At 29.4% G+C, this 17,312-nt stretch overlaps 4 protein-coding genes across 4 annotated transcripts; 2 read left to right on the top strand and 2 right to left on the bottom strand.

The window, feature by feature from the left end:
* Positions 1–3,400: 3,400 nt before the first annotated feature.
* Positions 3,401–3,916, bottom strand: EIN_289810 (ADP-ribosylation factor, putative; the record flags this gene model as incomplete). The annotated part of the gene is made up of 1 exon (XM_004185987.1): positions 3,401–3,916. The coding sequence occupies one exon, from the start codon at positions 3,914–3,916 to the stop codon at positions 3,401–3,403; it is 516 nt and encodes a 171-aa protein (XP_004186035.1).
* Positions 3,917–8,260: 4,344 nt separating this feature from the next.
* Positions 8,261–9,380, top strand: EIN_289800 (myosin heavy chain, clone, putative; the record flags this gene model as incomplete). The annotated part of the gene is made up of 3 exons (XM_004185986.1): positions 8,261–8,420; positions 8,519–9,064; positions 9,118–9,380. 3 exons carry the CDS (start codon positions 8,261–8,263, stop codon positions 9,378–9,380), a joined length of 969 nt encoding a protein of 322 aa, XP_004186034.1.
* A 430-nt stretch (positions 9,381–9,810) lies between these two features.
* On the top strand, positions 9,811–10,614 carry EIN_289790 (hypothetical protein; the record flags this gene model as incomplete). Its single annotated transcript, XM_004185985.1, has 1 exon — positions 9,811–10,614. The coding sequence occupies one exon, from the start codon at positions 9,811–9,813 to the stop codon at positions 10,612–10,614; it is 804 nt and encodes a 267-aa protein (XP_004186033.1).
* A 1,494-nt stretch (positions 10,615–12,108) lies between these two features.
* Positions 12,109–12,420, bottom strand: EIN_289780 (hypothetical protein; the record flags this gene model as incomplete). Its single annotated transcript, XM_004185984.1, has 2 exons — positions 12,109–12,264; positions 12,349–12,420. 2 exons carry the CDS (start codon positions 12,418–12,420, stop codon positions 12,109–12,111), a joined length of 228 nt encoding a protein of 75 aa, XP_004186032.1.
* Positions 12,421–17,312: the final 4,892 nt, after the last annotated feature.

Below are 17,312 nucleotides of genomic sequence, written 5' to 3'. Positions count from 1 at the left end.
GATGAGCATCCCACTTTTTCCGTTAACTGTATCTGTACTTGAAAAAATGTATTTTAAAAAACTAAAACTGTTGTTACAATAACTGATATTTTAACTTCTTTGTGATATTAACAATTCTGGTTTGATTTCATACTTTTAGATATACAGTTAAAGGAAAAAGTGGGATGCTGAGAAAAAGGGGGGTGCTCATCTAAATATTAATTAATTTAATATTATTAATAATAAATAATTAATATAAATTTATTCGGTTTTTTCATTTTATTTTTTTGATTAATAATTTATATTAAAATTAATAGTAATTTTATTATTTTTCAATTGAAATTAACCAATAGTTACGAGCATCCTTCTTTTTCGAGCATCCCCATATTTCTTCCTACTGTAATAAATTCGAAAGTAAAATTATTTGATTTATAAATAGTCTGTTAAAAACCAATTCACTTTTGATTATAATTATAAATATACATGCTATAATTAAATCAGAATGACATATTTTAAAAATATTTTTTATTGTTTTAATTGATACTTTGATATCGTTAAAATACAGTTTTAATATCTTGTGTTATTGAAAAAAACGATAGTTTAGTATTTTTTATTAACACGTCTCAATTTTATATCATTATCAAAAAATTGTTTTTAATAAAAACAATAAATTAAAGTCAGATTCCACAAAGAATAAAATTGTATTTGTCCAAATGTCAAAAAATTGTCAATGAAATGTCAAATCTATTTAATTGTTACTTTAATTGCAGTTTTGTCGTCTAATGTGTTTCATTGAGTATCAGAAGTTCTTAAACTTTTTTTATTTGCCCCAAATAGTTCCTTCATCTTATCGTCCTCTGCCTTGAACTTTTTTTGCTTCTCCAACCGTCATGTAGATCTGTTCCTTTGAGAATCTTCCATTATCATTGGTGGTTGTGATTTTATTCTTTTTACCTGTTATCTCGTTTTCAGCTAAGACATTCAGAATCCCATTTGCATTTGTCTCAAATGTGACTTCAACTTGTGGAATTCCACGTGGTGCGGGTGAGATGCCACTCAACTCAAAATTGTCAAACGGGTTGCAATGTGATGTCATAGATACCTCATCCTCGAAGAGTTCGATGAATACGCGTGGCTTATTGTCTGCATGTGTCGAAAATATCTGTGACTTCCTTGCTGGAATTGTTGAGTTTCGTTGTATCAATTCTGTCATCACACCACCAGCTGTCTCTATCCCAAATGTCAGTTTCTACACCAACCAGCAACACTTCTTTTGTTATCTTTCCCCATTTCCAGTCAGAATAGCATCCAGCACAGCAGCACCATATGTAACTTCCTCATCTAATTTCATGTTCTCTTTCCCATTGAAAAAGTTTTGTAATATCTGGACTACATTTGGTATTCCTAACTCACAAATATACATAAATTCGTCAATGCTCCCTTGTCCTGTTTGGCGTCTTCAAGCCCATTCTCGACTTACTGTTATTGACTTGTAGATGTCATCACAGCAATCACAAGCGTGCTCTTGTGATTGGTGTGTAGAAGTTGATGCATTTTTATTATCATTTTTATTTAAAGTTTAATATTTTGAGAGGAGCATTTTCTGCTTTTCTTCTCTTATCTTTTTTGAATTTTTTTTTGTTTGACATTTTTTCTCTTTTTTATTTTTTATTACCAAGTTTTTACTTTTATCAAATAAATAGATATTTGCAATTGACATTATTTTTTTGCGGGTTTCGGTGCCAAATATGTGGAAAATCATTATATTCTATCGATGTGTAAGCCATTTTTGATTGGTCAAAATCATAAACTGATAGAATTTTTACTATAATCAATATAAAAGAATCAAAAAGAATCAATTAATGAAATCAATGCAAAAATACTTTTTTCGAGTGATTACAGATAAAGGAAAATATGGGTGACAAGGATAAAGTCGGTGACAAGAAATAATGTTTTATAAAACAAAAAATATTATTAACATTTTAATAATGAGTAAATTGAACCAACACTTATTGTCAATCCTTTTGCATATAGTGTTGTACACATTGTAACGCCTATTTCTTATCAATTAATGAAAATTCACAGAAGATTTAGGCTCTATAACAAAACCGAATAAAAAAACTCGTTAACTTTAAAGAAATAACACACGACATTAAAATTTTAAAAAATAAAAGGAAAACAATCAATAAGAAACAAATGAGAGGATTATCTCGTCATTTCAAAGTAAAGGGATAATTTCCCGTAATGTTGAAAGCGCTTCCACTTTTTTATTGATATATAAAGTGTATTTCGACTTTTCAAATGGTTTTAGACCGTTTTTCCAGACAACGGTATTTCCCAATCAAACAACAATAATTAAACTCACAGCCCCAACAACTACGTTAATGTCGTTAACATTGCAAACTTTGACTCCCAACAAAAAGATATAATAAATGAGATCTTAGTCTGCCACATCAAAGAAGTGACAGGTCTTATTGTGCTTGATCGATCCAACGAAGGTCTAAATTATCAGATTTTTTCAGAAAAAAAAAGAAAAAAACTATGTAAAGAACAAACCCGTTATAATGAATTTGTAAGATTGTTCCCCCATCTATCATATCAACCAAATTCATTGGAATTTAAAGTGTACAATGGCAATGATTGGAAGAGTATCTGGCTTTTTATTGTCTCTGGTTAATTCAAGTGAGTTTTGTGGTTGAGGGTTCGTGGTTTTAATGGTAATCATTTAATTTTATTATTGAAATTCTTTTTTAATTAAGATCACTTTTTTTCAGAAAAGCTTGAACACATTATTGCCCTTTTTGTGTTTTTTAAATTTACAGTCTTTTTTCCCTCAATTTTTTGGAAAACAATGAAAAAATAGCATAGGAATGTTGTCACCTACTTTACCTTTACCATCCATTTATTGGAATTAAAAAACCTGGGTTAATAGTAAAATACAACTATTGAACTTTATACTTCCTTAGAAAAACGGGTTATTTATATTTTGTCACTGACTTTATCCTCTATCTGTATAATTATTTGACACACATTTTAATATATTTGTTACTATGGTGAAAGGTGTCTATTTGTCGTTATCTTAATTGTCAAACAAGTCTATTTGTCGCACAACTGACCAATCATTTTAGTCTACGACAATTAATTATTTGTTCTCGAATCTGTAACTTTCGTTGAATTAAAACCAAATTTATACTTAAAAATAAAATTCTATATTAAAACGAACTTTTTAAAAAATATTCTCAAATTCTACAAATAGTTTTTTATGCACTATATTACGACAAATAAACCCCTGTCACTGTATTTCTGAATAATTTATTGTGTGTTTATGACTTTAAATAAATATTATCAACCCAAGTATTTTGATGAATCTTCAAGGCCAAGTTTAGTTAGACATTTATTATTATACTTTTTAAAACCAAATTTAAATAAATTTTGAATATAACCAACCAAGTCCTTCAAACGAGCCATCCCCAGTGATACCACAGCATTCTTGGCACATCCATTCGTGTCCTACTATTGATTGAAGTTCCATTTTATCAATGATTTCTTGTTTAGTCAAAGCATTTGGTAAATCGGTTTTATTTAAATAGAAGAGAATTGGTACATTAAAAAGTTCTTCATCATTACAAAATTGATGAACAAATTCTTTTGCCTCATTAATGCGTTCCTGGTCGTTTGTGTCTATCACGTATATTATAGCTTGTGTTCTACTATAATATTGGCGTGTCATTGGTCTTAAACATGAACCCCCATTAATATCCCATACATTAAAAACAATTCTTTTGTACTGGACATCCTCAACATTAAATCCCATAGTTGGTATTGTATTAACATATTTGTAATATTTGAGATGGTACAATATTGTCGTTTTTCCAGCAGCGTCAAGACCGATCATTAAGACCCAAACACGTTTGTTTTTGCCAAAACAGTTACCCATATTATATGTTATTGAGCTTGGATTTATATATCAATAAAAAAGAATATAAATTCTATGTGACACAATTAAAAACGGAAAAACTTTATACTTTGTCTTTATATAGTTTTTTTTACTATTTGATATAATATGCAAATTAAATTTATAGGAAATAGAAATTTTGGTAATTATTTGGTCTTGTTCCAGAAATCAAAAAATGCCGATTATTTACTTCGGATCAGTGGAAATCGAGTGAGACGGAGACAGGGAATTGAAAAAAGGCTAATAATGTCGCACTCAAACAGTCTGTTTGTGCAGACTGTTTGTATGATAATCTACAAGTAAACAGGGGAACCACATCCTCGTCCACACAGTACGGACAAGTAAAGTGGATGACATGGGACAAACATACAATGGCTGTATAGTAGACTTTGGTAAAAAAACATCAGCGGCAAATACTTTATTTTGGTTAAGGTAAAAAAGCTGGTCCTATTAAAAACACTTGTTCTGGATAAAACTATATAAAATAATAATTTGTATTTATAATCAATAATACAAAAATCATGAAAATTTACATAAAATAAGTGTTTTAACCAAAGATTTCCAAAATCCCAATCCTAATTACCCACGTCACCATTTAATAACCAAAATGTAAATTTCTTATAAATTCGTACGTTATAATACCACATTTTCGGCAATAATTATTTTGGAAATGCTTGGTTTAACAATTTGAAGTGTTTTTAATATTATAAAGTTAATTTAATATAATTGTTTAGGTTTAAGTTTGATGTAACTTTATCTTCAACAGATAAGTGCCCTTCAAAACATATAACTTCTCTATTCAAAACCGATTGTTTTACTCCATGTGTTCTTTATATTCTAATTTAAAAAAACACAACATTTGTATAAAAATTGAAATTTTTTGTTCAACTAAAAAGCAGATTACTATATGGGGTGTTACAATACAAGATTAGACCCAGCCAATCTCTTTAATGTTGTTAATAAGGGAATATCCATCGTCACACATCTCACACCCATAATTACATAAATTACCAATAATGGCACATTTTTGTAAGTGTGTTGTCTTCTCACATAAATACGTCTCATAAACAAAATAATTGGAAGAGCACTTTAAACACTCCAAATCACTCAAACACTTCGAAAAAAACTGGAACACGAAAGACGTGATCCATTCAAAAAAGTGGTCTGTTTCACAAACAACACAATGACTTATGTCTTTCATTAAAGCTATTGAGCAGTGTGGGGACTCGTTAATTAAAGTAAACTATATTATTTAACAATACAAATAAAAAAAGTATTATAAAATGTAATTAAAACAATTAATATAAATTAATATAAATTATTAAAATAATTATTAATTGTTTATTAATAATACAATACTATATAATAATGTAATCCCATAATTTATAATTTCAAATATAACTAAATTTATAAACATTACTTATTCAAATATCAAAGAGATGAAGTCTTTATAGTAAACCTGAATATTTATATGACGATGGTTGTCACGTATAGATTGAGCTTTTTATAAATCATTGACCATTTTATAATATAAAAATATTTTTTTATTCTATTGACCAATTGATAAAATAACCAACCAAAAACATAATTATAAGAATACAATAAATAGAATTAAACTTCCACAAGTTGTAAATAACTTTGTTGTGTTGGTATTTCGATATTAAGCACTTTGACAAAAACTGAAGTAATTGACACAGTCACTACAGCCAAGAATGACAATCCAAAAACAAGAAAAGAACATACAATTAAAGAGAAGATGGCATGGTTTTCTTTTTCTTTCCGAGTCGATAATGCAACTATTACACAACTCAAACATTTGAAATGAAAACACAAACTGTTGTTCACATTGACACATCAAGTACATATAGTGTTGGTCAATTGTTGTATCGATACAGCATTCGTTCTATACATTAATTTAAATTAGTATAATATATATACTATATTATTATTTATATTATTTACTCAAAAAACTGTCTTTTCAAATTGTCTTTATCTACTGTTTTGAATTGAAAGTTAAAGTTTCATAAATTGAGCAAAGCATCAAAACGAAAAAAAAATGCATTTAATTAAAAGAATACAACAATGGCAATATTGAGAACATAGATCATCTATATTTGCTAATAAATTTCTCTTTTTGTAAATAAAGAGCCCCAATGAAGACTCAGACCACATTAATCTAACACCCACAAATAATAACAAGAACTAATTTACAAAAAACTTCACAAAGCAATTTATTTCGTGATGGTGACACTACTGTCGTTGAATATTTCGTCAAATAACAGCCAAACCCGACTTTTCCAAAGAAACATATCTCGTTGTCATATTACAGAAGACAATATGAGTTGGTTCTATTGTTAAATAATAAAATACTAACAAACTGCTATAACCACACTAAAACAACATATAACTCACTGGCGATCAAACGAAATGTTGAACCATGAAATCATCGTTGTACGTATGAAGAGCGATTTGGAGTGTTGTTTTGAATTAATGTGTTTACTTTCTATAGTAATACATATTACTATAGTAATACTATAATGATACAATAATAATACTATAATAATACTATAATAATACTATATTACTATAGTATTCTAGTTCATAATAAGCACATTTACAAGAGAAAAGAACAAAAATGAAATAAAAATAGAACATATAGGTATAATAATTTATAATATATTTTCCCTGCTGTTTAAGGTAAGTTTGTCTAATTATAAGAAACTATTTTGTAACTAGAAATATGTTTCTGTAGAAAGTATTTTTACATAATGTCTTTTTGTAGTTTAGTTATTAGTATTTAGTTTGTTCATTCATTAAATTATAATAAAACTAAAAAATATTTAAAATAAAAATAAAATGGAAAAGAGTAATTTATTAACTTTGATAATTAAAGCATTATTATAACTAAACCATCTATGATAGTTTATATATCGTATATTTTACAATCAAATTGTATCATTTTTGACAAAATGACAAATTCGTTTTGTCAAACTATTGCTAATCGTTTTGGTTACTAAAATTGATTTATTTTTGATTCGGAGATATAACTTTCTCAAATATAAACTTATGGACTTTGTGAATCTGGTTGGTATAATTAAAAGACAAAAAGTATAAAAATAATTAAAAACGTAAATAAATAACTTCTTATTGATTTTTTATAATTGTTATTTATTTTTGAATAAATAATAATTAGGTTTTTCCTATATAAAACTGTTTTTGTTTTTTTACCACTTTATATAGTATAAATTATTAAATTATAAATAAATAATAAAGTGTATATTTAGTAGTACGGTTTACTAGTAAAGTCAACTTGTGGGTTTTAAAGGAACCAATGCGACTCATTGGAAGAGTTTTAATATTAAAAAGCGCACGAAAACGTTACAAATCGAAACGAACAGTGAATTTGTGTTGAGTGAAAATGTGACTCTTCCAACAACACAAATTGTTTTTATTGGAAATTTCGTGTTTTCAAATTTGACACTCGAAAAGACAGAAAGTGGGTGTTCACATCATTTGGGCAATTTTAGTGCGAGTCCAACACCATTAATTGGATTTGATGACAACGACATTTTGTTTTTGGTTGGTTATTTTATCAATTGGTCAATAGAATAAAAAAATATTTTTATATTATAAAATGGTCAATGATTTATAAAAAGCTCAATCTATACGTGACAACCATCGTCATATAAATATTCAGGTTTACTATAAAGACTTCATCTCTTTGATATTTGAATAAGTAATGTTTATAAATTTAGTTATATTTGAAATTATAAATTATGGGATTACATTATTATATAGTATTGTATTATTAATAAACAATTAATAATTATTTTAATAATTTATATTAATTTATATTAATTGTTTTAATTACATTTTATGATACTTTTAATTTGTATTGTTAGAAAATATAGTTTACTTATTATAGTGCATTATTATTTTTTTTATTTTAGAAGCAAATAAAAGGAAGTTGATTGAGTTAAGAAACAGAACAACTAAAGACAAGAAAAAATAGTAGATTTGGAACAACAATTGCAAGACCTTGAAGAAATGATGGGACTTCAAAGATCGACCAAACAGAGGTCATCAGGAGAGACAACCAAATTGTTGATTTGGAGAAGGCGTTCGCTGCGTTGAAAGATAAAAACATACAACTTGATGCTGCTTATTAAGATATGAAAAAGCAATCAGCCGAAGACACTTTGAAGATTAAGAATTATGAATCACAAATTAAGGCACTTGAAGCACAAAAGTAGAAGGCTTTGGACGACAAAACTAATGATGAGAAAACTGCTTCAACTTCTCAACTAATCTGATAGAAGAAAGAATATGGAAGACCAAGTCAAAGCACTCAATGCACAAGTTTCATTACTTAAATTCCAAGTCAGTGCACCAGCTTCTGTTGCTCAAGAAGAAGAGAAGAACATGTTGAATGCAAGATTTGCTGAAATTCAAGCCCAACCCGATGAAGAAAGACAGAATGCTGACAGTGCAGATGCTGCTCGAAAGGCTGCTGATATCAAATTACAGGAAGTCTAGTTCAACTTAGATGAAGCAAATAACACCAAAGAAAAATTGACTAAAAAGCGAATGACTTGACTGTCCAAGTTGATCAACTCACAGACGAGAAGAAGAAGAATAAGGATTTGGAGGAAATGGACAAGATGATCAACGACTTGAATGCTGAAGTCGACATGGCACACAAACAACTTGACACTGCAAATGATGACAAAGATGGCAATAAAGCGATGAAACAGAAATACCAAGACGAACTGAAGAGCGTTAGAACTGAACTTGATCAAGAAAAGAAAGACCATTCCAAGACCCAATTGATTAAAGGAAAGTACGAGAAAGATATCGCTGAAATCACAGTCAAAGCTGAAACCCTTGAGAAGAACGTCCAGATGGCTGAACAAGAGTATGTCAAGACTATGAGAGATTATAAAACTGCTTCAGAAGAATTGATGAGAACAAAGACAGTACTCGATGAGAAACAAAACGAATGCGACAAACTTGAAGACGATATGTCCAAGATGAAGACTGAATTGGAAGCCCTTGAACAAGCTGCTAAGACTTATAAACAGTCGAAGAACACTTATGAGAAGAAGTTGACTGAACTGAATGAGCAACTTGGTCTTGAAAAAACAATGCTCAACAGGCTAAAGCACAAAAGAAGAAATATGCAGACAAACTCAGAGAAGTGATGGAAAACGAAAATGAATTCGGTGAATATAAGGAACAAGCCGAGAATTCCATTAAATTGTTAGTTGCTCAAAAGGCTGATTTACAGAAGGAACTTGAGAAAGAGAGAACAATAAAACAAAACTCTGATAAAGAAACTCAAAAACTTGGAACTAAAGTCACTGATTTCGAAGCAAAATTTACAAAAGTTGCTGCTTTATTTGCGTTAATTGAAAACAAAATGCGAAACAGAATTGGAAGAAATTGAAACAGAGAAAAAAGTACAGAACGTTATAGCTAACTCCGAGAAACCATAGAAATAGTATGCCAGTAAGATTGAAGAAGTGAAGAGATAGCTAGCATAGTTATCTCTTAATGTGTGAATTGTTTTAATGATACTATGTGTATTTCATGTCACTCTGGATTTTATTTGACAAGTGAATGTACGTGTAAAGAAGTTGATTCATTACATGAGACATGTGATATGTTAATGCCAGATGCTATTGGCTGTGCCATTTGTAAAGTTGGGTATTACTACATTTTAAAAGATTGTAACAATGTGACACATCATGCTATCTCTGTTTAGACCAAAAACAATGTGTGTCGTGTGCAGACAATTACTTCAGAATAGCAAATGAAACAAAGTTATGTCTTCTATTTGATGAACTGACTCAATTTTGTCTTAAAAAGACCAAAAAATGGGTGCGCTAGTTGTCAAACGGGGGTATTTCCTCTCAAACGGTCGATGCTCAAAGTGTTTCGAAACTTGTATAAAGTGCACTTCAATGAAGTATTGTTCCGAGTGCTCAGACAATTATGTGAATATCGACTATAAGTGTCATCACTCTTCTACAATTCAATATTGCACAGCTGCAACAAATGATCGATGTACTAAATGTAAAGGGTGGCATGCACCTGATGACAGTGGGTCTTTTTGCAAGACTGCAATGCGCTATGATATTATATTTGGGACAATTGTAGGATTTATAGTATTAATAGTTTTTGTACTTGTAATAGTAGTAGTGTTGTGTTACCAAATTAATCTTCACAACAAAGAAAAGAAAAAGATGATGAATGTCTGTGTTTATAATATGAAGAAATCAAATATCCCTTTGCAAAATCTTGGTGACTTTTTGTTGAGTAATAAACAAATTATTACATTTGGAGTACTCAATGAAGACAGTTTGATAGAAGTGAATGAAGAGACGCGTGAACTGCTGTGTGTTGGAAATAACACTAATTACACAATAAAAGTCCAATTCAGTGTTGTCGACAATTGCGACCAATTTTTGATACGAACTGAACCAACTTTAGTTACTCTTAAAAAGGGATTTGCATGTGAATTTGAGATCTTTATTAAACCCATTTGCAAGTGTGTTATACATTCAAATATTGTAGCCATTGCACTCGACTTGGAAACAGGAAAACAAATTGATGAAAAAATAGAAGTGAGTGCTGTGACAAAAATGACGACGCGACTGGACTACACCGAGTTGATATAAACCAAGAAACTTGGGGAATGTTCATTTGGGATTGTCTACTTGGGGGAGTTCAGATGTGACAAAGTTGCAATTAGAAAAATACAACAATCTTCTGATAATAAATCAAGTAAAAAAGAATTTGAAGATGAAGTTTCTATGTTAGACAAATTCAGAAGTGAATATATTGTTTACTTTTATGGCGCCGTGTTCATACCAAACAAAGTGTGTTTGGTCACCGAATTTGCTCAATATGGCAGTTTACAAGACTTGATGAAACATAAAACTTTAAGTGAAATTGACATAAAAATACGAATTAAATTCATGTTTGATGTTGCTATGGGCATTATGTATTTACATGAGAATGGAATCTTACACAGAGATATAAAGCCAGACAACGTTTTAATATTAATTGAATGTGTCAGAAAAAGTGAATGCAAAATTGACTGATTTTGGATCATCAAGAAACATTAATATGATGATGACGAACATGACATTTACTAAATGAGTTGGAACACCGACTTACATGGCACCCGAAGTTTTAAAACAAGAAAAGTACAAAAGACCAGCTGACATCTATTCATTTGCAATGACTATGTATGAGTGCTTTGCTTGGAAAATTGCGTATAGTGATGTTGAATTCAAATTTCCATGGAAAATCGCCGAGTTTGTTTCATTAGGAAAGCGTCTCGAGAAGCCAGATTATGTTGATGTAAAAAAAGTACAATATCATTGTGTTGTGTTGGTCACAACATCCACTTGAAAGACTAAAAATAGAAGAAGTTGTTTCAATGCTTCATGAACTATTTTAATTGGTTAATAAACTTGATTTGGTTTTTGGTAATACATTTTTATTTTATTGTGTTTTAATCAAAATATTAATTCAAAGGAAGAAGCTTGGTGCAATGAAATTTAAACTGCGTGTGCATATTATGTCAGAATGAATTTGTTTTTGACAATAAAACATGTAAAAGTTATTTTTTTATCAATACAAAACTGCGTTAGTGCACTATTTTAAACATCAAAAGCTTAATGTGCTCTGTATTAAAAAGATCTTTTCTAGAAAAGATGTGTATGTGGTGGAAAATGATATGTTGAAAAGTTATATGTGAATATGTTTATTAGCAATGTTAAAAGCTCTCAACAGTGAACCAAATAATTAAATGTGTATAACCTTCAAGAAAATGAGTTTTATAAATAAAAATAATGTTTTAAACACAAAAATAATAAACAAAATAAATAAATACACAACACAAGCCAAAAATGAAAATCATCAAAATATGAAATAATATCCAATCAAAAACAGGTCGATTAAAAAATGGCGTAGTTTAAGTGTTAATTAAATATCGTGTGGAGTTTTATATAGGCATAACCAAAAATTTGTTTAATTTATCCAACTATAAAAACAGTTGTAATGATTAAAATGTATATTTTTATTTTAGATTGAATAAATAATAATAAACATCAATTATTTATATTAATAATGTTAATAATAAAGAATCCAGTGCAATTGATGAATTATTGAGACATGCCAATAATCTCTTTAAGTGCATCTGGGCTTCCTGGCGCCTTCTTAGCGACTTTCTGGTCTTGGAAGAAGACGAAAGTAGGGAGTGAAGTGACTTGGTATTCAGCAGCATACTCAGTTGCTGTAGTTGCGTCAACCTTAAAGAACTTGAGATTTTTGTGTTCTTCAGAAAGTTTCTTCAACATTGGAGCACTCGCTTTGCATTGAGCTCATTCAGGCGAATAAAAGACTACAAGAACATTCTTGTTGTTTGCAATAGTCTCTTTGACTAAGGCGACGTCTGTTGTGTATGTCACTGGCATGTTGATTGTTAAAATTGTTTTGAAATCGGTTTTTATTGACTGCGAATTGTTCTAGCCACACTTTTGTTTTGTTTTTACATTATGGTCTTTTGGAAACAATTCAAATTGTTATTGTAATAGTATTTTTTATTATTTGTTATAAATAAAATATACATAAGTTCTATAAATATAACAATTTGAAACAAAATTGTAAAACACTAATTTCCACCGATATTCTACACATTGTTATTATATTGGTTTTTTATATTTTTATTGATATGAAGTAGTCAAAAAAATAAACGAGAATTCAAAAATCGATAGTGTATTTATTTTATTTTTTGGTAATATGTCGGGTTTTATCTTACTATACTTTTATCCTCTTTTTTGGATCTAACAAAAATTTGAGGAAAAAGTGGCTTAAATTTACACATAAAAAATAAAAATACACATTTTTTCAAACAAAAGTTGCTCAAATTTACAAAAGAAATAATCTTGAGTTGTTTCAAATAAAAAAATATCATAAATGCATTTCATTAAAACCCAATTCATGTTATTTTAGATTTGAAACAATTCAATCAAAAATTTGTCAAAAACAAACTATTTTAATAGGATAAAAAACATTTACATAAATAAACAATATTGACTTTTGTAAAACTTATTTTTTTAATTTCAACAAAAATCACATTGAAAACAAATTAATATTAATTAATTGCAATATTTAAACTTATAATCTTTAAAATGATTACATGTCTGTTATCAATAAAACAGATAAGCTCATTGTTAATTTATTAAGAGAAGGGAAATCATTTTCTTTTATTACCAAAACACTTCATGTATCACCAAACAGAGTTTCTTATAACAAAAAAATGAAAACAATGAAGAGTTAATTTCAAAAACTATAGGCAGACCTTCAATTATGACACAACAAAAAATAATAACTTTGATCAAAAAAACTTCTATTAATCCAGAATCAACGTGTTGTGATTTGGCTAAATGTATAAATGTATCAAAATCAACAATTCAAAGATACAGAAAAATAAACGGGTTTAAATATGGCAAACTAAAGAAATCTCCATTTTTAACAAAAGTTAACATTAATAAAAGATTAAATTTTTGCAAAAAGGCGGTACTAAAGAAAAATTATAAAAAATGGAAAGAGGCTATTATAAGTGATGAGTCGAGATTTGGATTGTTTTCTGATAATGGAAACTGTTGGTATCACAAAAGCAGGAAAATGAGATATAACAGAATAAATTCATTTAATATTGGAAATCAAACTTTACTTATTAAAAAGAACAATAAGATTTTTAAATCAATGTTTTTAACACTTCCAAAACACAACGATTCATTGATGGTTTGGGGAGCAATCGGAAATAATTACAAATCACAGATGTTACTATGTGACAACAGACTTAATGCAATTGGCTATCAACACATGCTTGAAAGTAATAAAGTGTTTGATGATATTAGACGAGAACGCAACAAACAAATAGTCTATTTCCAACAAGATGGTGCCAAGCCACACACAGGAAAAACGACATTGAATTTTTTGGAGAACAATAAAGTGAGATTGACTGGGTGGCCTCCTTCAAGTCCAGATTTATCACCAATTGAAAACGTTTGGTCGATACTTGAAAATAGAATTAGAAAAAAGAAAAAATATTTTAAAAACAAAAAGAGTTTGTTTAGAGTGCTGAAGAAAGAATGGGAATCGATACCAATGGATACAATTAACAATTTAATGCAATCGATGGAAAAAAGATTTTTTTTGTATTCAAGAAAAAGGTAAATTCATTGGCCATCTTCTTTAAAAAAGTTGCTCGAGAAAAAAAGTGTTATTACATAAATTGTATCTTATTTTTACGTGTTTTTAATTAAGATTTTCAACAATTAATGGTTTTAATTTTTGAAAAAAGTTGATATTGAAATATAAATAGATTACGTAGTTTTCCCAAAACATTATGATAAAAATAGACCAAAATATTTTGGGGTACTATCGACTTTTGGGAAACAGTTTATAACAACATTAATATTACATTTTCAATTGGAGTTTCAATAACTTATTTATTACAATCGACAACGATTTGGCACTTTAAAAAAGTGTTCTTATATCAAATTCTATCACCAAATATCTGCGACAACAAAATATATGAATATTTTTCTTTTTACAATTAAATAATTTAATGTTATTAAATTATTAAAAACAAAATTTCTTATTTTGTTATTGAATCAATTTAATAAAAATATCTATAATATAAGAATTAATAAACTCATATTAAAACAACAATAATGACTACATAAAGCGTCACAATAACTTTTCAAGCATTTCTTGTAATGTTCATAAATTATATTGTGAACGTTTCTTATTGTTTTGAAATATTATAATTATTTAATAATATTATATTTTACAGTAACACGAAAAACCTGTCGCTAAGATTATTATAGTAAAAAAATATAATAAAAAAACTAGAAATGTACTAAGATTAAACCCGAATAAAATATTTGATTTTCATCCTTTTATCCGATAATTTTATCCGTTTCAATTGATTTTCTTCAATAATAATTTTTTACAATTCCTTTAAAAATGAAATAAGGTGAGTGGAACAAAAAGAACTCACAAATAAAATGAGCATGAACAACGTCAGAAGAGATGGAGAGAAAAAGGATGACATGAAACTAAGGTGTGAGAAAGACTCTCTGATGAGTCGGTTCATTGACTATGCATTTTTGGGAGGGAAAATGGAGGGAATTGACCAGAGAGGACAAATATACTTAATGAAGTCACTGACTTCATCAGTCCCTTGGGACCAAATTACAAATGATGATTTGGGGAAAGTGTTTGGAGTAAGTGGTGCGACAATCTCGACGCAGTCAATGCAAATGGAGTTGGAAATGGAGTACGGACCTCGGAAAAATGGGCGACCACCCCCTTTAAACGAGGAACAGAAGAAGGCGTTATTGTTGGAAGTGTCTGGTTGTATTGAAAGGGAGCAGGCGGTAACAGTACAGTACTTACAATTCTTCTTGGAGAAACAATTTGGAGAATGTTTTAAACGCGAGGCAATTTTGTATATACTCAAGAAGGTGGGATTCATTTTGAGGTGGGCATTCCCTGACGAAACAAAACGCCTTGAGATACAAGCACAGAGTTTTGTTGATTATTTTATTGGTCTTTCGAAGACTGTATCGGGTGTCAGAAGGTGCCTTTGTTTCAATCTAGACGAATCTGGATATCAAAAATGGGCTGACCGCAAAAAGCTCAAAGTCTTGTGGAATAAAGATTATATCAAAGTGCTGAAAGTTGGAGTTCAACGTAATGTCAGAAGAAGCACCTTTCTCGCTTGTATCAGCGGAGAAGGACCAATTCCAGGAATTCTAATCACTCCGACCTCAACTTGTACTCAAACGCTTGTTAATTCTGGGCTTCTTGGCCATGTACTTTTAACAAAAACAGAGACCGGATTCATAAACAAATCAATTTTTATGGGTTGGGTCTTTTCCGTGTTTATCCCGAAAATTTACGAGAAACGAATGGAACTCGGAGTTGGTATTTATGAAAAAGCTGTTTTGCTTATTGATTCGTGTTCTTGCCATGATGTTGAAGAGCTAAGGAAAGTGCTTGAGGTCCACAACATCATTTTGGTGCCTCTTGTTCCGCACGCATCCCATGTTCTTCAACCTTTGGACATTGGGGTGTTTGCGGTTCAAAAAGGTATTATTTGAAATGCTCAGGTTGTAGAGGACAAAGAGGACAAAGAGGATATGCATGATTCTCTTGGAGGAAATGAAAAGAAAGACAAAGGTGAAGGAATTGATGGCGAGGTGGATGAATGAAAAATTGGGAAAAAGAGGAAAGTGAAGTGAAAGTGAATCGATTTGAAAAGTACCAAATTGAGATACTGACCGTTTTCCACAAGTCGACTTCAATTGTATCGTGCTCTTCGGCTTTTAAGGGTGCGGGTATAACATTCAAATACGACTCGGAAAAGAAAGAGTACTTTTGTCAAGTTGATCCCTTCAAGTGTAAAAGATTGAGGGAAGAATTCCCTCTCCTTTTCAAGGATCTGAATTTTATTTCCTTTTTTAGTTCAATAACTCCAATAAAACTAAAAAGAAGGTTTAAATATGAAGACCTTCCAACTCCTAGGGTTTCTATAACAGCTATTAAAGTCTGTGAACTGAAAAAAACAGACTCATCAAACAAACGATCTAAACATCGAAGACGAAGTACAATTGTTGTTAGACTGCGAAGTCGACGAACAAATCAACCAAGAAAGTCTGTCTAAAATACGTTTGTATTTGAAGCCCGAACCCCCCAAACCCAAATCTACAAGAGGAAGGAAAAAAGGCAGTAAGAACAAGACTCCTGAAGAAAAATCAATATTAGAAAAGAAACCAAAAAACCCAAGAGGTCGACCCCGAAAAGCAAATTAACTCATTTTTTGTTATTCCCTTTTGTTATTCCCTTTTGTTATTCATTTTTGTTATTCATTTTTGTTATTCATTTTTGTTATATATAACATAATAATAACATTTTGATGAAAAATACCAATTAATTTATTCGTTTTTTTCAAGACAGGTTTTTTCGAACGAGACACCTTTTTGTTATGACTGTATAATTTTTAGTTGAATTTACTGGAAATATTTTAAAACTAAAAATATAATTAAAATAAATTAAATTTATAGATATTTATTATAAATAAATTAATACTATAATCTAGTTTGATTAATTAAACATATTTAATTACTTTTGTATGTTATTCAAACAATTATAAAAATGTCATTATTAACAAATTTGGTGGTTTTCTTTAAATATTTAGAAATATTAACTCTATTATTAGTATTAACTTAACACAAAAATGATTTTATTGAAAAAGACACGCTTTTCTTTAAAAATAACAAAAATACACTGC

Source organism: Entamoeba invadens, assembly GCF_000330505.1.
Source record: "Entamoeba invadens IP1 unplaced genomic scaffold scaff_1105074726537, whole genome shotgun sequence".
Classification (NCBI taxonomy): domain Eukaryota; phylum Evosea; order Mastigamoebida; family Endamoebidae; genus Entamoeba; species Entamoeba invadens.
This window is presented reverse-complemented; position numbering and strand designations above follow the sequence as displayed.